The 23,543-nt window shown below is 36.1% G+C and overlaps 4 protein-coding genes and 1 pseudogene across 5 annotated transcripts; 2 read left to right on the forward strand and 3 right to left on the reverse strand.

Moving 5' to 3' along the window:
• The first annotated feature begins 750 nt into the window (after positions 1-750).
• Positions 751-4,227, forward strand: LOC140829335 (HIPL1 protein-like; annotated as a pseudogene).
• A 202-nt stretch (positions 4,228-4,429) lies between these two features.
• Positions 4,430-6,160, reverse strand: LOC140829336 (AAA-ATPase At3g28580-like). Its single transcript, XM_073192446.1, has one exon. It carries the CDS (start codon positions 6,055-6,057, stop codon positions 4,573-4,575), a length of 1,485 nt encoding a protein of 494 aa, XP_073048547.1. The 5' UTR covers positions 6,058-6,160; the 3' UTR covers positions 4,430-4,572.
• A 5,085-nt stretch (positions 6,161-11,245) lies between these two features.
• Positions 11,246-15,551, reverse strand: LOC140829337 (hydroxyproline O-galactosyltransferase GALT6-like). Its single transcript, XM_073192447.1, has 7 exons — positions 14,371-15,551; positions 13,091-13,323; positions 12,687-12,977; positions 12,458-12,586; positions 12,209-12,382; positions 11,883-11,990; positions 11,246-11,775 (listed from the first exon to the last, which is right to left on the reverse strand). Exons 1-7 carry the CDS (start codon positions 15,221-15,223, stop codon positions 11,566-11,568), a joined length of 1,998 nt encoding a protein of 665 aa, XP_073048548.1. The 5' UTR covers positions 15,224-15,551; the 3' UTR covers positions 11,246-11,565.
• A 2,453-nt stretch (positions 15,552-18,004) lies between these two features.
• On the forward strand, positions 18,005-20,054 carry LOC140829339 (uncharacterized). 2 transcript variants are annotated; one of them, XM_073192449.1, is made up of 3 exons: positions 18,005-18,889; positions 19,026-19,191; positions 19,908-20,054. In XM_073192449.1, the coding sequence occupies exons 1-2, from the start codon at positions 18,035-18,037 to the stop codon at positions 19,188-19,190; spliced, it is 1,020 nt and encodes a 339-aa protein (XP_073048550.1). In that variant the 5' UTR covers positions 18,005-18,034; the 3' UTR covers position 19,191; positions 19,908-20,054. The 2 variants fall into 2 exon arrangements, with proteins under 2 accessions (XP_073048550.1, XP_073048549.1); XM_073192448.1 differs by lacking the exon at positions 19,908-20,054 and having other exon boundaries at positions 19,026-19,828.
• A 206-nt stretch (positions 20,055-20,260) lies between these two features.
• Positions 20,261-22,944, reverse strand: LOC140829340 (5-formyltetrahydrofolate cyclo-ligase, mitochondrial). Its single transcript, XM_073192450.1, has 7 exons — positions 22,604-22,944; positions 22,318-22,458; positions 21,229-21,393; positions 20,867-20,908; positions 20,726-20,771; positions 20,535-20,605; positions 20,261-20,424 (listed from the first exon to the last, which is right to left on the reverse strand). The coding sequence occupies exons 1-7, from the start codon at positions 22,875-22,877 to the stop codon at positions 20,288-20,290; spliced, it is 876 nt and encodes a 291-aa protein (XP_073048551.1). The 5' UTR covers positions 22,878-22,944; the 3' UTR covers positions 20,261-20,287.
• Positions 22,945-23,543: the final 599 nt, after the last annotated feature.

Consider the following 23,543-nt stretch of genomic DNA (forward strand, 5'->3'; position numbering starts at 1 on the left):
TAAAATGATATTGTTTAATTACTTATTTAATGTGTAAGCAGACAAGTGTAATTTCCATCGACCACACCAATATATATTATACTAGTACATCGACCCACGCGTTACGTACTTGTATAATATTTTTTATAATTCATTTGATTTATATTTAAATGATGATCAAAATATAATTATAAAAAATAATAAGAGACGACACTGTAATTTTGATATATAAAGTAAAAATAAATTGAAAAATAAAAGAATAAAAAAATGAGTTCAATAAAAATTGAACATATAACCTAAACTCCAAGAAGCAACGACTCTATCCGCTGAAGTATATATAAGTTGCATTAAAATTTTAACATTTTATTAATATATATAATTATTAAAACAGATCATGATACCAAAATTAGTTACTCTAGGTGTCTCAAACTCAATAAAATACATATAAGTTGCATTAAAGTTTTTTATGAATATATATAATTATTAAAACAGATCATGATATCAAAATTAGTTAATTCAAGTGTTTTTTCGTTAAAATTGTATGTCAGAAGTCAACTCTTTTGACTTTCGTGTACGTGTTCATCGGGAACGTCAAATTCCCCAAGTAAGCGTAGAAAATGACCAAAAAATTAAAGAAAGAAATATATTGATGCATCGTATCTCTAAAAGTTGGTAAACTGGCCTATTATTTTCTTATTTTAAAAAGACTTTATTTATTTATTTTCTTATTGTGTTCTTATTATAATGATATTGTTGTATATTGAATGCTATTTGCCTCTCGAAAAGTAGACTAATCTATCTATTTAAGCTTCTGTTCTACTTTGAATAGATTTCAACTATAAAAACTTCGAAGAATTTGGATGAATTTTTGAGTTTCAATATGTCTGAAAGTAAGAAATCCTTTTTGGGTTGACAACAAAATCTTGATTTGGTCGGCCCAGTCATCATTTTCTTCTGTCAAAGATGGGAATTTGTCTATCTTCTGTAATCGATTTTCCCATTTAAAACAAGGTCTTGTTGTTGTCATTCTGATCGTGTTTGGCATCATGGGAAGCATTCATTTCTTGACTTCAATCTGCTTCTTGATGCTGCTGCAGTTTCTTGATCTTTGTTTTGCTCTCCCTTTGTGTACTGATTCAAGTAGGTTTTAATTAGTTCCGAGTTTCAACTGTTTCATTAAATCTTGAACGATGTAGTGTTGAAGTTTACATTTTAATTGTTATGGTATTGCAGGAGCACCCTTTACTTCAAACTCAAGTCTGGATTTTTGTGCTTACAATGGATCCACATGCTGCAACTCGGCTCAAGATTTGCTGTTGAAGCAGCAATTTGAATCTATGAACATTTCAGATTCTTCATGTGCTCCCCTTCTCAAATCTATCCTTTGTGCGGTGAGAACTTATCGAGTTTTAATTTCGTACCAAATTGTAGATTCTGAAATTTTATTCATTCTATATCTTAACAAAATACCCATTTGTATAGAGTTTTGTAGTATCTGCTATAGTCTGAAGATGATAGAATCGTAATTTGAATGTTCGCTATCTGTCATTTACAGAGGTGTGATCCATTTTCAGCACAACTCTTTGGGATCGACGACATCCCTAGACAAGTTCCGGTTTTGTGCAACTCCACTATCTCACCCAGTTCACCACAATCTAAGCAAGAAACTGTCAACTTTTGTTCACAAGTATGGAATACTTGTCAAAACATATCCATGTTTGATTCACCCTTCGCAACTGGACTGCAAGGTCGAGTTGGAGCACCGACCAGCTCAAACATTACAAAGCTGACTGATAACTGGCAATCGCAAACTGATTTTTGTGATGCATTTGGTGGATCATCCGATGATAATTCGGTATGTTTTGATGGCAAACCAGTTAATTTGACCAGTGTAGAAACTCCCACGCCTCCCAATGGTATGTGCCTAGAAAAAATTGCAAATGAATCTTACCTAAACATGGTTGCTCATCCTGATGGCTCAAATCGTGCCTTTTTCTCGAACCAGCAAGGCAAGATCTGGTTAGCGACAATACCTCAACAGGGCTCGGGTGAAACGATACAAATCAATCAAGAATCTCTGTTTCTCGACTTGACGGATGAAGTTCATTTTGATACACAGTTAGGAATGCTTGGTCTAGCATTTCATCCAAAGTTTGTAGAAAACGGGCGTCTCTTTGCCTCGTTTAACTGTGATAAGTCAACGAATACGAAATGTGCAGGAAGATGTGCATGTAACTCGGATGTGAATTGTGATCCTTCAAAACTAGTGAGCGACAGTGGAGCGCAGCCTTGCCAGTATCAGAGTGTTATTGCTGAGTATTCCGTCAATGGTACCGCATCTCAGCCATCCTCGGTACAAATCTTAACTCAAGATTCTTTACATGTACACATTTTTATTTTGAATTTTTATTAAGAAATCTTGTGTTTTTTATCAGGCAAAAAGTGCCAGCCCTTTAGAAATCAGAAGGATTTTCACTATGGGACTTCCTTTTACTTCACACCATGGGGGACAAATTCTTTTTGGACCTAAAGATGGATATTTGTACTTCATGATGGGAGATGGAGGGGGTACTGGAGATCCACTTAATTTTGCACAAAACAAGAAATCTTTGCTTGGAAAGATATTGAGGTTCGATGTTGATAACATACCGAGTAAGTTACTATTTCATACGCCATGCCATGTTATATTTTGTCATTTTTGTGACTGCTCATATGCTATATCTTTTTAGTTCAAAGTGGATTTAGAATCTCAATCTATAGCATGATAGAAGCTTTTATCATTTGGCGATCCTTAATCAGAAGTTGTTCTAGTAGAAATTTGAATATAATAATGAAATTGCATTTATCATCAAATTATTTTATCTTATCCTCTGATTTTCAGGTGCAGCTGTTGTTAATCAGCTTGGTTTGTGGGGAAACTATGCAATCCCAAATGACAACCCGTTTGTCGAAGATAAAGAACTCGAAAAAGAAATATGGGCGTTAGGACTTCGAAATCCTTGGCGCTGCAGTTTTGATTCCTTAAGGCCTTCTTATTTTGTATGTGCAGATGTAGGGCAGGTATATTGCATGGTTTCCTTCGAAAATTTCAAATTTCATGATAGCTCATTTACTATTTATCTTTTGGGAATGGCATAGGGGTTTAAATGTTATTAATCATGCAATAGGATCTATATGAAGAGGTAGATTTGATCACCAAGGATGGAAACTATGGGTGGCGCAACTATGAAGGCCCTTTCACCGGTGTACCCCCCAAGTCGCCGGTTGGGAATACTTCAGTCGATGCAATAACGCCAATCTTTCCTGTTATGGGATATAATCACTCTGAAATCAACTCAAACCAAGGCTCAGCATCAATAACAGGGGGCTATTTTTATCGGTCCATGACCGATCCATGTATCAACGGAAGGTTCGATTGCAACCTCCCACAAGATCCTTTGTTACATATTCTACTATATACAATTAAGTCCCGATGAATCACTCCACATGTAGTAGTATTACAGCAAATGTCACAAAGTCATGTATACTATGCGAGGCACATCCTTTTCACTATGTTTTCTTTGCAGGTATTTATATGCAGATCTGTATGCAAGTTCTATATGGACAGGATTTGAAAATCCAATAAACAGTGGAAACTTCAGCAGCAGCAAGATCTCTTTCACTTGTGCCAACTGACTCTCCTATAAGCTGCACTTTTGCTCCAAACAGTCCAATTCTTGCTCTGAGTTACATCTTTTCGTTCGGGGAAGATAATGATAAGGACGTCTATCTCCTGACTAATAGCGGGGTTTACAGGATTGTTCGCCCAAGTCGTTGCGAATACACTTGCGCCAAGGAAATCATGGAGTCTCCAGATTCCACTTCTCCCCCTCGTTCGAAAGGAGATGTGCTCCAAGGTCGATATATGGTATTAATGGCTTTTATCTCATTTTTATGTTCGCTTGTTGTAAATTTTGGCTAGCAGAATAAGGAACAATGTGACACACTGGAGCGAATGAGTAAGTCCTGTGAGCATGCATGAAAGTGTAACATTGGAAGCTTTTGAGTATGATAATCTTACACGTTCGAAGTTAGATTTATTTGCAGTTGTCACGTGCGCATTAGTTACTTGCTCCCAATGATATTTCGTATGTACAGTGTAAAATGAGGATTTTATGTTATATATAGAGACTATGTTGTTGGAAAATACCTTCGATAGTTCTGAAACGTATAAAATTAAATTATATAAATTATTAATATTGAAGATTTTATACTTGTGTATCCGAAGTAATTGGCCGGGGAGTGTATTGTTTTATATACATGCATACATATATAAATTTCGTACGTGATGCGATATATACATTTAACAACAAACATGGTCTTTACAGGTGATGCGCATTATTACAGATACAAATAATAAAAAAATTGATAATTTTTTTATATGATATTGGTCGTATGCCTTCTGTGAAAAATAATAAATCATTTATTTTCCACACTGTATCAAGAAATGGATATGGATTTATCAAAAAAAGATATTCCAAACTTACCAATAACTCAATAATTTCTTAATAGTTGGACATTGAAATAAAACATGATGGATTTTCAGACTTATTTCTAGTTTCTTGATCCTTGGGAATCCATTCTACTCAACTCTATGACAAGTTCTTCATGATTCTCTCGTGCAGCTGCGGCAGCTACATTGTTGGTCTCTTTTGCCTGTAGTTCTTCGAGAGCGTGAATCAGACTTTGAAGGCATTCCTCCGGGCCTTCCTTTGCAGACTTTGGCATCAGAATCTCGGCGACATCCGCCGGCGTGATCTTAACCTTCTCCATCAACTCCTGAATGGATCCGAACACTGGATGCTCTTCGAGATTCAGGTAATTCTTTGCAAGAACCTTGAATCCCTCGAATTTACAGTAGGAAAACTCGATATGCTTGTCCATTCGACCCCGTCTTGTGAGAGCCGGATCAAGCTTCTCTACATGGTTGGTTGTGAACACGATTAGTCTCTCCCCTGCACAGGATGACCACAGTCCATCTATAAAGTTCAGCAGCCCGGATAGGGTGACTTGGCTGCCACTCTCAGCTTCTCTGTCTCTACGAGAACTCGGTTTCTTGGTTATTTCGGTATCTGTTTCACCAGATTTCTCCATTTTCTTCTTCCTTTCGCCTGTTAAATCCAGCGAGCAGTCTATATCTTCGATCACTATGATAGACCTACTCGTCGTCTCCGCCAGAAGCTTTCTCAGCTCAGTGTTATTTTTCACTGATGTAAGCTCAAAATCGTAAACGTCGTAATCCAGGAAATTCGCCATCGCAGCAATCATCGTTGATTTCCCAGTTCCAGGCGGGCCATACAGTAAATAACCCCTTTTCCAGGCCTTCCCGATCCTTTTATAGAAATCTCTACTCTTGGTAAAACTCAAAAGATCCTCGATGATATCCTCCTTTTTCTCCTTCTCCATCGCAAGAGTCTCAAACGTAGCCGGATGCTCGAACGCAATATGACTCCAATACGACTTACTATGGCCATTTGTGTACAGCCTCCTCTGCCTGCTTCTTGCTTGGATACGATCCTTTCCTGTCTTGATGACATGCTCCAAATACGACTCGGTTATCAATTTCTTGTATCGTCTGTGGAATTTAAGCTTGTAATATCTCTTCTCCGGCTCCCGGTAGTAAGGAAAAGAGGTTGTCTGTGGAGGACTCGGAACTTTACCCAAAATCCACACCACTTGAACTCCATTAAACTCATCAGTAGTTTTCTCATTTTCATCCATGCTTAAAACTAGCTCAGTTTCATTCTCTTTAGCCATCTCTGCTTTGAGGTTTTTAGCATCTTTGGATGAACTGATACTAAGATAGGCCTCAACTATGCCGTAGGCTTCGTGAGGTTTCATATGGCTGCCTATGTATTCGTGGATGGAAATTTGAATGGTAGGATTAAAGAATCCAGAGATTCTGCGGCTACTTCTCTCGAAGAACTGCCGGAGCTCCGGGGGACAGTATCTTCGGATCAGGTCCCAGAAAAAGACAAACGTTAGGACCGCCGATCCAAAGTTTCCCCAAGTCTCCGGCGTTATTTTGGTCGGATTCATGATCACCGTGATCGATTTCGCTTCGTTTGTTGTTTCTCTGATTCCCTCGCTTAAAAAGGCACGTAAGTCGTCACAGGTCTCCAATCAAGTCCACTCTAAGTTAATTCAATAATTAAATTATTTATAAGGTTTTGGAACAATAATTAAATTATTTAATATTTATTCCAAACTATAAGCTTAAATCACAAAGCATAATAAGCTCTTATAAAAAGATAAGAAGGTAAATATTTACATATGATTTATTTGATTAACGTAATATTTATAAAATATTAAAAGTAGCTATTGAAAGTTTCAAAATAAAAAATAATAATTAATTAAATTATTTTTGGGTTGAATTTTACTTAAAAATATATATTGGAAATTGTGTATTAATTTTTTTTTCGATTTATGCAACTTTTCAAGACAAGCAAATTTAATTGTAATCTAGCATAGCATAAAGTGCGATATAGTTAAAATGTACGTGTCCATATATTTTAAAATTTGTATTTAATTTACAGAAATCTTTATAAAGAAATTTTGGATATGCTGCTGGAAATTTTGGTGAAAATTTAACCACAAAGAAAATAAATTGTTTAATTTCAATTGAGATTTCGATCCAAAATTTGAAATTCAATGGATAAGATCTTACCGCACATACAATTTAAAAAAAAAAAAGTCCTATATATACATGAGTAAATTTTGGTTATCGAATGTCCATATAGTATGATGGAATAAACCGTGGTAGGTTGATTGAACTTTTTCTTCTATATCCCACGTACATGTTTGCTTACATAAGCCAGACCCCTATTTTCGCAACGTAAGCACGACCAAGTCTCTTTTCTAAGAAATACCATCGGTTCCAGCTACTACTGCAATTAATAAATTAAATAATTGATGGTTTCCTTCATTCAATATTATTATGTATTTTGATAACATTGAAATTTAGATATAACTCGATTCTTAGCTTAAGAAAAAAGATTGTTTAATTATATATATAACTCACATTAAATTTATTCAACCGATGTGGTATAACTAACACAACGTAAAATTTACAAATGATCTAACTATGGGCAAAACGAGTGACCTAATTATGATTAGTTTAACACATAATAGTAGAACTTGAGTTCTGATACCATGTTAATATGTATACAAATCATGCAATATGAATTTAAGATAATTATGAAAAAGACATTATACTCGGTGGTAAAAAATTCAGAGTCATCGTCTGACCTAATGGTCTGGATTTGTGTTTGAAATGAGTTGAAACAAAATTAAAGAAAGTTTTTTTTTGATTCGAGGAGTATAAGATTAGGTGCATCAAAAACACATACTTAAACCTCGAAAAATAATCAACAATGATCAAAAAATACTTAAAACCTTCATGAATGGTTGTAAGATATGAACCACATATGTCTATGTGGACAAGATGAAAACATGACAGGATGCATGTCTCTCGACAGAAGAAAAGGCAGCTTGAGTTTTTTTGACAATGTGACATATATAACAGTGTTGTCTGAATTTGTTTTGTGAAATGAAGGGAAAAAATTATAAACGAGCAACCGACATATGACAAAATCTTTTATGCCAAATATCAATGTTACTATTCAATTGAGAAGAAACATTACGAGTAACTAAACGTTTTGATTCAAGAGTAAGTAAAGTACATGATGAATTATTTATCGAATGCTTGGGAGCTGCAAGAGATGATGAACTTGCAAAGTAATACAAGTCATCTTTAAGTCTACCAATCTTCATTATCCTCGCAGTCAAGACTTCCTGAAATAAACAAAATGATGGATAGAACACAACACGAAATTGGTCGTCTTTGGTGAATTGGGAAATGTACAGAAGATTAAAGTTAAAATCAAAGACATAGAGCAATTTAGTCAATGCACAAAATGATGACAGCTAAATAGAGCCATTAGAAAGGATGGGGTATAATTACCATTTGGTTGATTAACTGATACAGTGAAAGAGAGACATGGTTGAAGGTTTTGAAGCCCAATAGAGGCACCTGAAATATGAGTATTTACACTACTATCCAATATACGTTCATTAGCAACCGAAATGTACTACAAACTAGTGACCATACTTGCTAAGTTTGCCAATGGTGGAGAATTTATATTTGAATTCTCAATGAGTCTCATAACTTTTGCACATTGGGTGTGGGTAAAGTTGTGATTTAGTAGTAGTGGCAGATGTATCACTGACAGAATTGTGGGTAAAGGCTTTTATATTCCTCGAAGTGGGCTTAAAATTTTTGTTTTGAATGAACTGTGCCCTGGAGGGTAACCAATCAAACGAAAACAATTTTCCTCTGTATGTCCTGGTACAGAGCAGTTATCACACTTGACTGGATCTGAATGGTTGGAGGATGAAGAATAAAATGTCGTTGTGGGAGCATCTGTGATGGGTTGGAAGACTAGCACACTTCGATGTGCTTTTTCTTGACATACAAGTGGTAGGCTTGACTCACATAAGAGAGTGGATTCATCAAGAGGATCTGACTTCGAATTGAGTTATAACTGTCATTAAGACCCATGAGAAACTGAATCAAGTGTTGTTGTTAGTTGTGTTCAACATATACTCTGGAGTTAGGATAATCACAAGATGGAGAAGTCACCAACGAAGTTAGCTCATCTCATGACTTCTTGAGCTTCGAGAAATATACTGAAATGGTGACTGATCCTTGTGATAATCGAACAATGTCACGATCAATTGCATAAATTCGAGAACCACAAACTTTGTCAAACCGTTCCTTGAGATCTTCCCAAACACTTGATGCATCATCCGCGTAGACAAGTCTGCAGAAGATCTCTTTAGAAACCGAAGAATAAATCTAAGACAATACAAATGTATTACATCTCTCCCATTGATACAATGTTGGAGAATTCGCAGTTGGTTTTCTACAAGTGTCATTGATGAATCCAAGTTTATTCCTAGCTTGAGGTGCAATTTTCATTGCTTTGTTCCAAATTCAATAATTATCATATCCAATCAACGGATCGACAACCAAAGACGTACCTGAAGCATCAGAGGATGCAAATACAACTAATCGTTGAAGCTGAAGGTTGAAGTCAGATTCGCCATGATCATGCAAAAAAAAAAAAAAAAACAGATGCAATATACATGTAAAATCACTCGAAATCACTCAAGAGCATATCCACCGACCTATATACTCATCTAACTGTGGAAAAAAAATCATCTGATACCATGTCAAGATTGGGAGTGAAACTTAATTCATCCCCAAAAGCCAGCTCAATAGGGGAAGGATTATCTAAGTCCATAAATTCAACTCTTTAAGATTTTATCCAACCGATATGTGACAACTAACATACTTTCAATTTATAGATAACAAAATATTGATTTTTAATCATTTTCATATGAACGGACGCGTGATACAAACCTATTGAGAGTGTGAGAGTATGTTTTAAGCAAAATTTTCGTAATTTTATGAGAGAGAAAATCTTGTATGATATATATTGAATCAGTAAACAGTTATAATTTGATATACATGGCACCTTCCTGATTAGTCTAACATGAAATGTTGTTTTTTTATAAAGTTGGAAATTTAATATCTCGTTTGCATAAAATGGAATTAATTTGAAGCAGTGATATCTTTACATTTTGTTTGTTCTTCTAAAAAAAACCATGAAATGCGATTTTGGTCTTATTTGTACGGCTTGTGGGGCCTGCTCTTGCTAAAAACATTTTGAAAAAAAAAAATGAAATTAAATGGCGGTGCCTTAATCCAAAAGTAATAAAGAAAATTAAAGTAATTCCAAGATTGGCCGGTTCTACTGGTTCTTGTCCGCTTCTAGGGATTGTTTCACCCTATCTGTGCAGGCATTGCCAGCACAGGCAATGAACAGTCCGGATCACTCCACATGAGTGATCCGGGCCCACCTCCATGTAAAAAAAAATAAAATTGACTCGGAAAAATCCGAGCCGTCGGATCGACCCTTGCGGACAGTGTCCGCAGGGATAGGGTCGACTGAACCCGCTTCTAGTCTTAATTAAAACTAATCTATGCTTCCGACAACATCGCATCATTAAAACGCGACATTATTTGATGTGTAATGATGTCCCGAGACGAAATCAGACAATTTTTCGTGAAGAATAATGTGACGAGCATTACCGTAAGTTGATCGACATGAATCTCAACATATATTCATGTATTTATTGGTAATGGTTGTAGATTGGTGTAGCATGAACGATGGTTTATGAAATATTTTATGAGTGATGATATATGTATGAGCTACGGCTCATGTCGAACCAACCTACGGCTTATAACCAGTAGTGATGTATGGATATGAGTGGAAGTTTATGTTGTGTCAGCATATAATCTACAACTCATGGTAGTTATAAATAATGAATAATATTATGTCCTCAAAGTTTGTCTAGGGAACTGGTTTGGGGTTGATCAAATTTTAATCAATTATTTCAATGAATTCGGAATAATAAACATGAAAATGAATTCATCAATTTGATGTCCGTTTCACAATAGTATATTGGATGAAAGAAAAGTTGCTGAATAAAGTACACCAATTGTGATCCTTTTAAACAAGTGAAAGGTTACTTGTCCTGCCATGGTATCGATTAAGTCAAGTTGTTAGATGATGCGAGAAAAGCTGATTAGTGATGAGATGTATGGATATATCTAATCTATCACACTATATATATCAAATGCAATAACACCAAAATAAGTGGTCGGACATAGTTACAAGATTATAATTGATTAAAAAAATAGAATATTAAAATTTGATAACCCAATATGTACAAGACTAAAACTAAAACCCCTGAATTTTGCAATGAAATACCAATTACTAGAGAAAATTGAAGTTAATGGAGGAATTGAAAGGGACACCTGGTGCCATATTTAGATTTCTGAGTGCGCACACTTTGACGATTTCACACGGCGACAATAACGAAAAGGCCCCACGGTAGTTTCCATTGCCTGGAATGTAATTTTCTACTCATATATCATCATGCCACCATTCCCACATTTATTCAACCACTTACCAATTCTTGGCTTACGCATCAATTCAATCATATGTTCTACAACTTGGAAAAATACTACAAATAGTTCCCACACCAGGAAGATCTAAATATTTTTACGAGGTCGTATAATCCGAGATACCGATAAGGGACGGATCCACGACTCAAGAAAACCGTGCGTAAAATTATGTCGGTCTAAGTATATCGGACAGTATGAAGGATTCACTGTAATATCATTATATAATGATGATAACAAAAAAATTCATAAATCCCCAGTCTCTTCCCTCTTCGTGGAAGAATTTTTACACTGTAAGTAAAGAAAGAGGCGACGAGATATCAACTGCACATACTTTACGCTATACTTCACATTATTTTTCATCCTCGAGCGAAAGAAAAGAATGACAACGGAAAAAAAGAAAGCAGGAAAGATTAGTGAACTTATTTAAGCCTTTGAACAGCTCCAATCTATTCAGTCTACCGGATTTACAAATGTGTTATCTCCACTGCAAAATTTTGCATCTATTTCAAGTGTCATCTCATGTTGCAACACATAGGCTTTTCTTGATGTCTTAGTTTGTTCCAAAGACAAGTCATCTGCCTTGGAGACTGGTAATGAGCCGTATAATACTCTTCTATGCATCCAAATTGACAAAACTTTAAGCTATGTACGTATTCCACAGGTCTTGAGCTATTGAATTTCTCGACCCACATTCCCATGCTAACATCTTCCATTTTAAACAACTGCACATTCAATAAAACTGTTGATGGTTGCTTTCGGATGTGAAATTCTATTAGAGCCGACATGGGCAAGTGTGAAATCTTGAAAAAGATGGGCCAATGGTATTTACCCTCAATTTATGTTTTTCGAATTCCGAAAGAACGAAGTTTGCGATATCTGATGAGATTATATAGCCTGGACCGTTGGCATAAGGTGGATAATCCTCCTCTGGCCATTCCTGTATTGCAAAAAAAGAAGTGATAATAATATCAGCCTTATTGCCATAAATACTTTTATTAAAGCATGTCAAATTTCAAAAAACTGTCGGCATATTACTGACAAAGCTCAAATAATTGAGGATGATTCATGGAAATACATGTGCATATTAATGACAAAGCTCGTGTTACACCAGTATCAACCGAAAAAGCCAAAAAAAGGAAAAGGTTTAAATGGTACCTCGTATGTAACTGCCCATTTACCACTACGAAGGGGCTTGTGATAGTAATTTATGTTTCCCATATACAAGCTAGTGTTTGCAGGCACCTTTTTTGCTTCCATAAATATTGTGTCTACTCTCACAAATGTATCATCATCGCCTTTCATGATATAATTAGCAGATAAAGTCCGAGCCTGCAAGTGCATGAATTGAATTGAAATGGAAAGAAGATTCTCAATTCTCAACTTATCAGGGAACACATTACTCACTCCATATGCACAAATAGCAACAGTTTTCATAACCACGAGATCATAGTTGTCCATGTATGGTACTATTACAATGTCTCCAAAAAACTCGGCTTCTTTCTTTATTTCAGCATTAAGATCCTTTCTTGCATGCTGTTAAAGATTAGTTTCAAGAAATAGCATCAGCAACATTAAAACTTAAGAAATCAAAAAGGAAAAAGTTATTTTATAAGAAACCTATCATTTTTGCTACCAGGGCAACAAAGAACCGAGAGACAACTTTTGAAGATTTGATCAAATCATGCTGCATCCAAGACTTTCTCATCGTCATACGTTCAGGAAAGTGGTTGCCTGCTGAAAGAATACCGATGAAAAGTTCTGCTGGCTTATCTGGAATAGGAGGGGCCTTCCATCTGCCAGAGAAATCAAGATGTTTATGAGGAGCAAAACTCGGGTGTGAGGTGGGCAAGGAAGCAGCAAAAACGGAATGAACATCAATATCTCCATTCAAAGTCAATCCAGTGGCATCCTCGATGGCGAATCCCTATAAACATTAAGTAAACTCTTAGACATGGTCTCATGAATATCAACACTAAAGTTCAGTGATAACATGGTCATTTGAATATCAACACTAAAGTTCAGCGATGAGATACTCACTGTGTGATACGGGAATGAAGTGATATGCCTCCCATCAACCTGGACATGGTAACCCTCAAAGCCGATACTAAGAGTTAGAACAAAGAGTTTGTTTTCAGCAAAAGGAAACGGCCAATCAATATCCACCTCTTTAGTTCGTCCCATTAACCGATTTAACCACCAAGCTGCCTTTGATTTCTCTGCCCCATTCTCATTATCACGAATCCATTTGTCACATTTCACCAGCCCATCAACTGCAGAAAGCCAACAGAATTAACCAGGAATCACAGCACCACAACGGAAGTACTGAATATACAGCATCAAGAAAACACATCGCAGACCAACTACATAACAGATTCATGTGGCTCAAGAAAGCAACAAAATTATGATGCAAACCTCCAAATCTTGCAAGACGAGTCTCCTGCATCCTTTGATAGTTCATAATTAGGAGATAAAAAATTGGTCTTTAGGAATAAATTGCTCAAGAACAACTACATAACAAATTTATGTGGCACAAGAAAGCAACAAAATTATGATGCAAACGTCCAAATCTAGCAAGACGAGTCTCCTGCATCCTTTGATAGTTCATAATTAGGAGATAAAAAAATTGGTCTTTAGGAATAAATTGCTCAAGTTACATGTAAAATGTCCCTAATTCTATTACGCTAAAACATTTGGATATAAAAATGTTAAAAAGCAACAATTCCCACAACGGAAGTACTGAATATACAGCATCAAGAAAACACAACACAGAACAACTACATAACAAACTTATGTGGCACAAGAAAGCAACAAAATTATGATGCAAACCTCCAAATCTAGCAAGACGAGTCTCCTGCATCCTTTGATAGTTCATAATTAGGAGATAAAAAATTGGTCTTTAGGAATAAATTGCTCAAGTTGCATGTAAAATGTCCCCAATTGTATTATGCTAAAACATTTGGATATAAAACTGTTAAAAAGCAACAATTCCTCTGTTATGAACTCACGATCAACACCTTGTGCCCGGAAGAAAATATCGCTCGGACACGAGAATGTGACACCTTACCTTCTGCACATCAGCACACAAATACCTTGAATGAAATGGATTAACACTGTCGTTGTTCCACCTAACAGCTGGTAACAATGATTTCTTTCCAAACTCATCTATTTCATTCAAGCTATTTTAATCAAAATAAATTTTTGATAATTATAAATTTCGTCAAAAAGAAGAATGAAATTTACTATTTGAATCCAAAACCATGTAAAGTTATCATTCGCAAGCAAAGAACATCGATCACAAAGAAACAACCTCTACTCACCTGTCTCCTCATCAGCCCGTGATTGCCAACCTTCACACCTATGTGATGTACCCCACTGCATTCTATAACGAGTATTTTGTTCAATGACAGGCTTCCCACTCCAATCCCCCTTCAACCGTGGATTGAAATGCAGGATCCTAGGGGGGTCCTCCCCTTCCACAGTCTTAAGGCCTAGCAACTCCATCACAAACTGCGAAACCATCACATCATGTCCTTTCCTCAACACCGAAATCTTTGTATTGGCCTCCTCGTGGGCTACTTTTGGTTTCCCCACCACTGTTATATGTGATCCCAATGTAAGCCCACACGGCAACACCGCCATTCTCCCATTTTTCGAAAATTCTTTGCCAGATATTGTCACTGAAAGAGGGCAATCCTCACCCTTAAGGCCACTACTATTGGTAGGAGTGTTATTAGAACTAAAACCTTCATAACTACTATTCTTTTCCATTAATTCGAGTTCTTGCCAGAGCCTTCTGCCAAGTTCAAACGCTTCGCTCGCAGACTCAGAAATCCTGGCAGCGCTAAAATTCAAGCCAGAAACGAAAGTCTGAGTAAAGTCGGTAATTATCCTCTCGGGTCTATCTAATTGAGGCACATTATCAAGGGGGCGAACGGGAGCCACTTTTTCCTCCAAATTTTCCGCGCTTTCAAGCACGAAAGTGTTGGGATTCAATAATCCATAACCATTATTAGAGAAACCTTCGAACGAAACCGAAGAAAACCCATTGTTGAACAAAAAAGGCGCTTCAAAACTCACCAGAAGTATATTCAATATCCCAAACACAACCAACATCAGAATTGATCTTCCCCTGCTCAGCGAAAAGAACGCTTCTGAAGTCGCTCTCTTCATCCTTCTAACAACAGTTCACAAAAACAAAAACTGAGAATATAGGCGGCAGCACGGGCATAGTAATAGCTGGTATTGATAATCACGAAAACCCAAGTAAAAACTGGAATCTTTTTTTAGAGGAAAAAAAAGGGTGTCGTTTGTATGATCTGTAGAAGTGCCAAATAATTCCAGCGGAAGTAAATAGAGACGTTAGGTCAGCAACACAAAGCTTCATCCACGTCTCGACCGATAGAGATACAAGAGTCCTGTATGCATACGTAGAGAGAGATAGAGGAGACGGTGATGAAGGTGAAATTCTGGGTTGGAATCTCCTCTCCTCTCCTCTCGTAGCAATTCAAATTGAAATAATAAAATGCATATAGAAGATATTATATTAAAATATTTAGATACTTCCAATTCAAATTGAAATAATAAAATGCATATAGAAGATATTATATTAAAATATTTAGATACTTCCGAGGAATTAGCAGAATTCGGCTAATTATTATTCTTATTATTACTACATAAAAATCAGTTCCAGTTATATTTCGAAACTAATATAATAAAGAGTAGGTTCATCTCACGACTTTTTATCTGTGAGACGAGTCACTCTTACCGATATTCACACTAAAAAATAATATTATTAGTATAAAAATTAATATTTTTTTATGGATGACCCAAATAATAGATATATCTCACAAAATACGACCTGTGAAACCGTCTCACATAAATTTTTGCTTATAATAGAATGAAAATCACGTTAGCGTAAAATCTATAGATCTTGGTCGTCCGAATAAATATTTGTAGAGTGAGTCTCATGTGAGACCGTCTCACGGATCTTAATCTGTGAAACAGGTCGACCCTACTCATATTCACAATAAAAAATAATACATTTTCATGGATGACCCAAATAAGAGATCTGTCTCACAAATACGACCCGTAAGATCGTCTCACACCAGTTTTTGCCATATTTGTAGCTACTAATCAAGAAAATTCAATTATTATTATTATTATTATTATTTTGAATTTGTTAACAAATATCAATTTATTTTACTCAAACTATAATTCTTGATTGCTCAATGCTTCGTTTAAAAAAATTAAGAACAATTTCCAACTTGTTAGATAAGGTCGTGACTTTTGTAAGTGGGCTCAAATTCCAGCATCATCTTTTCACAAAGTGCATCCCCACTCGAATTCGAGGTGTGGGAGAATCGATGGTTTCGGTTTCAACAAAATGTGGAAATGATGTTTGACATCAGTTTTATTCCGATTCCTAAAGACTCTTCTTCGGGTTCTGATTGTTATAACTTTGATCAAAAGTTAATTGCTAGCTCCTAAATTATGACATCCCAGAGCTAAGGTTGATGGAGCATAAATGAGCAACAATAAATTTATTTTTCAATTATTATATAAAACAATATCAAAAATCTTTTCTCTCTTTTTTTTTTCTTTCAACCTAAATTATATAAATCAAGTAATTTTCAACCATATATATTTCACACACATGACGCGACTGTATCCCAGTCGCTTGAATGTGTACTGGGTAAACCATCGAACTAGCGCAAATACGCAATACACAAACCATTATGTGTCACAAGCTCGCTCGAGAATAAGTTAGTTGGAGGAATCGAATTTTTGACCATTGATCAAGTGATCACTATTCATTTAGTCCACTAACTCGGACATACGAGAGCCACTGTGCGAGAGACAAGCGTCGCAGTGCCACAAAAGCAGCGCCACAGCTCTATCGTGCCGAGCAACAAGCGCTGCAGCGCTAGGTCGCCGAAAGATTAGTGCCTAGGCGCTAAGGAGCAAGTGCTGCATGCGGCGCCACACCCTCGACCAATTGGAAACAAATGGGCTTGAACTCACGGCCCGAACGAAAAAGATAAAAAGGGAGAAAACCGGGGACGACCGTCTTTGTAGCAGATTTCACACGGGAGACGAGAGGACACACGAGAAGAAGATCTGTAGCGCAAGGATTGATCACGAAGACGAAGAACGACGAATCTGTGCACAGAGACGCTGCTTCTGATTTGTTATCTGATTACTTCACCTTTATTTTCTTGTGTTACGATGTCTAAACTTTCAAGCATGTTTGTTTTTGTTTGGATTTCGTTATGAACTAATTTTTCATTCTAGAAGATGATGTAGCTTCATTGATACGATAATTTTGACTTGGTTGTTGATATGATTGAATTCCTTATTGCTTAACTGGCAATAAATTGTTTGTTGTCTGATTAATTCTACAACTTGGGAGAGTGACATTTATATTGTTCGGAAGGCATATAAACTTGGGAGAGTGACGTTTATATCATTTTGGCACGTGAGGTCTACATAAAAATCGTTGTGATAATAAATATGAATAATTAGATAAATACACTTAAGACAACACTTTGAAAATCGTTGCTCAAGGACAAATGAGTGTTCGAATTTGAAGAAGTGGTTTTTTTGATTGAAAATATATATGTATGAGTTTTGGCTTTTATCTTTTAAGTAATATTGTTATTATTATACTTATCAGTTTGGACCACAAAGCACTACTAAAGATGAGAAAGAGCCCACCATAATTGTAAATTGTAACACATTATTCAATTGTGTTCGACATAATGTCGGTGTTTTCGCTCCATTTTTGGGCACATCATGTATCACAAATTCCACAAGTCCCACAAAATTTTACCTAAAACTTATAAATAGCTTAAATTATTCAATAATATATGACATTGCCAAATGTAAATGCACTAATTAAAAGCTAAGAATTTATTATAGAACATAATAATTGAAATACTTAAATATTAATTGAGTCAGAGAACAAAAAAGTTGATGTATTAAATGACGAGCATTTTATTCCGCAGCCCCACACTAGTTTCATTATTGTCTGTAGGAATGGCACACAACAGCCAGAGGCGCATCGCAGCACAGTCCGACCCCAAAACATCCATGAATCCCTCACTCAAGAAGCACCCCAAACCCACCCCCTTCGCCGCCTCCGCCATCACTTCCGTCCCCGAAGTCCACCACCACCCAATCCCAGATCCCATTACTATCCCTGCTTCCACTGTCGAGAACATATCGTATCGCTTCTCCAAGCTATATGCAAATCACAAGAAACTTGGCTCCAAATCCTTAGGCCCCTCTAACCCGCATCCTCATCCTCGACCAGAGAACCATGTCCGACAAAAAACCTTCACCGTATCCCCGGTTCTGGACACACCTTGCACGACTTTGACCAAGTCAAAGAGCCACCATGAAAGAAACGATTTCCCAGTTTCAAAAATTGAGGGGGGAAATCACTTCAGCTCAAGGGCCAAGGTGAAAGAAAAGGATAAAATCAAGAACCCATCAAATAAAGACCAAAAGAAACCATTTTTGGTAGAGTATGACGTGAAAAAGGCGTCCCAGTTTATGACTAGGAGTCTAGAAAGAGACCAGGTTAAGGGATTTCAAAAAGGGTTCGATGGGAGAAGGCTATCTGTGTCATCTCTCCCACTTGATAATGGAAGAAGAAACAAGTCAGTTATCGGCTCACAGATTGACCTGTCTGGTTTCTTCTCTTGTGCTGGTGTGAGAGTTGTTGCTGTTGATATGCCTCCGTCTGTGCAAATTCATGCTGTTAATTGTGCAAGAAGGACTCATGATAGCTTGGAGAAGTTCACCTCCAAGTCTCTTGCTTTTACACTTAAAAAGGTAATTAGTCATAACTTCAATCTTTAAGATGTTGGACTTTGATCATTAATTTTTTCTTCTTTCAATTTTTATTGGTTTATTTCCTTAAATACATATTGAACGGACAGTCTTTGTTTTTATTTTCTTGTTTCTGCAGGAATTTGATGAGGCCTATGGACCTGCTTGGCACTGTATAGTGGGGACAAGTTTTGGGTCATTCGTGACCCATTCAGTTGGGGGATTCATGTATTTTTCTATGGATCACAAGATATATATCCTCTTATTCAAGACTACTGTACAAAAGCAGATTCAAATTGAATGAGGTGATATCTAATATTTTCCTTTTAGCGCAGACAGAATTTTGGAATGATATTGTCGCCTCCTCGTTATTGGATTATACATGGTAGTTTTACTTGGGAAAGAATTGGAACAATTCATTGTTTGATGTCGTTTACCGCAACGGAAACAACCAATATTTATAAAATATGGTATGAGAGATCATTTTGAAACACCAATGAAAGAAACGTTCTGGATAGATGACATGAACTGGAATTGGCATGGCCCATGGGTACATGTGTTTTTGGAATCATATAATGTATTATTGTTATGAGCATCAATTTTGATCCGTATTTTGGATTTCGTTCATCACTTGGAACTTCAAGAATTGATGATTTGTCATCTTTGGCATCATAGAAGCCATATGCATCCCTCTGAAGCTAAGAGCATTTTTCATTTGGTGCTTGATTAGAGAGACAAACCAAAATGTAGATACTTGATGAATATCAACATGTATGTTTAAAGCTTTTAATTGTTTGATCCGTAGATTCTGAAAATGTTAGAATTGGCCTCGCGAGTTCCTGTGAAGAAATATCTTTGGCCATTTACTTGGTATGATCAAGTAAACAAAAAAAGTTCATTTAATTTTCGAATTGCATATTAGTACACAGGTTTATCGATGAACCTCATTTTTTCTTTTTTTGGATTGTGTTGGGAGTATAGAAAAGCTAATTCTTATTTAAGATACTCGCTTTACTTGCAGCCGGCTACTTTGGAATCGGACCTGAAAATTTACTTGCAAAATCTGAATTACTACGCAAAATGCATCACATATTTTTTCTCTCTGGATAAATCATGCAAAGCATGGGGTACATTCGTGCTGAATGAAATTCTGCGTACATCATAACTACATCAACAGACTCGAATCTTCAGCCAGAAACTAGATATACATAGGAACGTCTGTTCTGTTCTGTTCTGAGTCCAGTGTGCTGTCATCTCTCCTAAAATAAGGAAATTTTACTAAGTTACTTGAAATTATTGATGAAAATTCTGAGCAGAACATCAAATCAAGGAGCATTCAATAATCTCCCACTCGCGAACCAAACATATTTTGTGGCCGATGCGAAAAGAGCTGCATCTTTGTCAGGAACAGAGCGTACTGGCAGCTGGAGTGATGGGGATTACACCAGAGGAGGACACAAGCGCATCCACAAAAACATCATTTGGAGTGATAGGTATAACGCCTTCTTCCATTATTTGTGGTGAATAAGAAAGAGCGACTATACATGAAACAAAACATGTCCCACTGAGTCAACAATATTTTACGCTATGCCCGCCTTGTAGCTCAAGTTGCAATGTGTTTGCGAGCATAATGTGTAATGAAACATACCCAACAATGGTTTCTGCCACTTGCGTTCCTCGGCGAGTTCTTGATATTTCGTGAGGAATGTGTCGTAATAACTTTATTTTATAGGAACATGAAATTGGCACAGAACATTAAAACCGTCAGAATTTAAGAAAAAAGAATGAAATACAAGAACCAAGAACTAAAATAAAACCCATGTCACAAAGGAGCAATACCCTCCACCACGACCCAATCGTCGGCCAGATTTATCAAAAGCAAGTCCTGTAGTAGAAAAGGATGCCCGAGTCAGATCAAATTCAACAGAGTTAAAAATTTCTGGACTAGAAGAAGTGAGGCTGGAAGAAAGTGCTTCTTACCAGGTAAAAGGAACAAGTCTACAGGTTCATCAGTTAACATGACTGCAAAAGAACAAAAGAAACAGAAATTTATATGTAATTAGACTTTAGTTCCCTGTAATTTTAGCAGCCAAAATAAATCAATCAAGCGCAATATTTAAAGTTTGACAAAGAAAACTAGCTCTGACAAGGACTTGTAGAATTAGATCAGATTATTCAGCACTCTCATATTTTTAGTTATCTGACTATGTGTACTTTCAAGGTCCTAGTTATTCACAAATAAACTGACGTTCGAAATGGATTACCAATGGTGAACCACAAAATTCAGAGACGAATTCGTAAAGTTTCAAATAAACCTTGTTTAGAAAACATGCAAGAATTACCATCTTCGAGCTTGTTTCCCTGAGCATCAAGGGGAGCTGGTTCCAATATGTTCATTGAATTTGCAATTAGATCGTCCATAGTAGAGATGTTCAGCATCCTCATATGACTGTTCTTGTCTTCTACCCTCGGAACATATAGCGTCTTTCTCACCTGGTACTGGCCATCTTAAAATTGAAAAAACATGAATAAAACTATTGAGCAGGAACGACGGGTATAGCTCCTTTAAATTAAATAACTGCAATAATATTCAGATACTAATTTGATGGCCCTATGCAACACATGGTCATTTTTTCTAGATCTGACTCACTCTTCTCTAAGATATATAATCAAGGAAGCTTGGACCATAGAGTGCTCGTGAGGATCCTATATGTTTCACCAAAAGGACATCATCAAACATTTTATGCTTAAAAAGGTATCACAAACTGCACATGTTGCTCATAAATCTGATGATATCGTATCCATGTAGATTAACCATATTTACTAGAGGCCTAAAGAACATTGAGGAGCACAGGCAGCACAGAGAAGCTCCAGACAAGGAGCACAACTTGTCTAAACGATGTACACTAAGACATAGCATTGCCAAATCGAGATGCTTCAGAAAATTAAGTTACATGACATCCCAAATTAACAACCGAACCCCAATAAGACAAATATGCGTCAGTGTATAAAGCACAATGTATTTCACCACTGCAACCAAGGATGGCTGTAATCAAGGTACACTTATAGCCAAGGTATGCGCTTTTCTAAAAGACTGCACCTTGGCTTATGTCTTGGTGCTGGAAGGTATGCCGTGTATACTTTTAATAACTATGTTATAAACTAGACCCTTAAAGGTTATTCACGTATGCTTGGAGAGAGAGTCACACACCTGCTAACTCATATTAAATCATGTAAGTTGCTAGTTCGTGTGGGTTAAGATATAGCCTGAGGGATCAAAACGAAATTAAACCAAATTTGACGATTAAAAGAAATTGCAATATACCATCCCAAATGTACGGAAGATCTAAATCAAGTTATAATTTTTTTCTACAATATATCATTAAACGAACTTTTCGAAGCAGCAAAGAGTGATTCATCAAAGTAAATACCTTTATCCGTGCTTTTTAGGATTTCTAACAGGAGTTTAGAAGTATCCACTTCTCTTAAAGCAGCACAAGTTATATAAGCACATAGTCTTTTACATGTCTTAAACCATGGAGATTCCAATACAATTCTCTGTATTGCATCATCTGAAGAAACAAACAAACCAAGATAAACACGAACCGATGTCATTAAGAGATCAAACAACGGTGAATAACAAGATTCAAGAACCAAATTATGCGTGTGTGTGTGTGTGTATATATCAAAATCTGTGGTCTTTGCACGAGTTTATACCTTCTCGAGATCTGAGGATGGGATCCATGGACTTGAGTTCCTTTTTAATTTTGAAACGAAGGGACTTCTTCAGCTTGAAAATGGTATCCAAATCCATGGTGGCGCTCATGTTGGAGAAGGATGAAGTGGAGGAGGAGCGAAGGTTAAGGTGAAGAAGAGGGACGGAAATTGCAGGGGTCTTGGTGGGCAATGGTGGAGATGGGGCAGCCGCTAATGTGCACGGGTGGGTCATCCGTCTTGCCAATCTATGGAAAAAGAGGCCCACTATGGTCATTTCGGAATAGAACCATCACCTGCATAACCAAATATATTCAATAATCTTGCAGTTTCAAATGTTTACTGTATAGTTTTGTTATGTCGTCTACGCACGAAAAATATATCAAAATTGTATATCAAATAGATGAGTATTATTTCGATAAAGTTTAGATTTTTTTTGAGTTCTTGAATGCTAATATAATTGAGTTGTTTTAATTTTGATAGACATATAAGTATTTAGTGTTGCAATATTCTTTCTAAATATAAAAAAATTTATTAATATGATCTCTAATCATAATCATATTTCGACTATCATTGTGACATTTATTTTAATATTACGAACTTTAAAATTGTAAAAATAAAATGGTTAGACTATTATTATTCAAATTAATAAAACAAAATAATATATATATATTTATATATCAATTTTATATTTTTTTTAACAACAACTATAATTTCTAAATTTTTCATGATGTTTTTTAAAATTATAAAGTTCTATACATAAATCACGTACTTAAAAAACTAGCAACAAGTTCTATAAGTATTCATAAATGGAAATTTGACAGCACATAAAACATGAAGGTTACTATAATATTTTTTAAAAAATTATTTTTCTAGCAAATTTTTTAAAAAACATAAGAAAATTCTACAAATTTATAAATAATTTTAAATAAATTTCACATAA

The sequence above is a fragment of the Primulina eburnea genome, chromosome 4 (genome assembly GCF_022965805.1).
Source record: "Primulina eburnea isolate SZY01 chromosome 4, ASM2296580v1, whole genome shotgun sequence".
Lineage (NCBI taxonomy): Eukaryota > Viridiplantae > Streptophyta > Magnoliopsida > Lamiales > Gesneriaceae > Primulina > Primulina eburnea.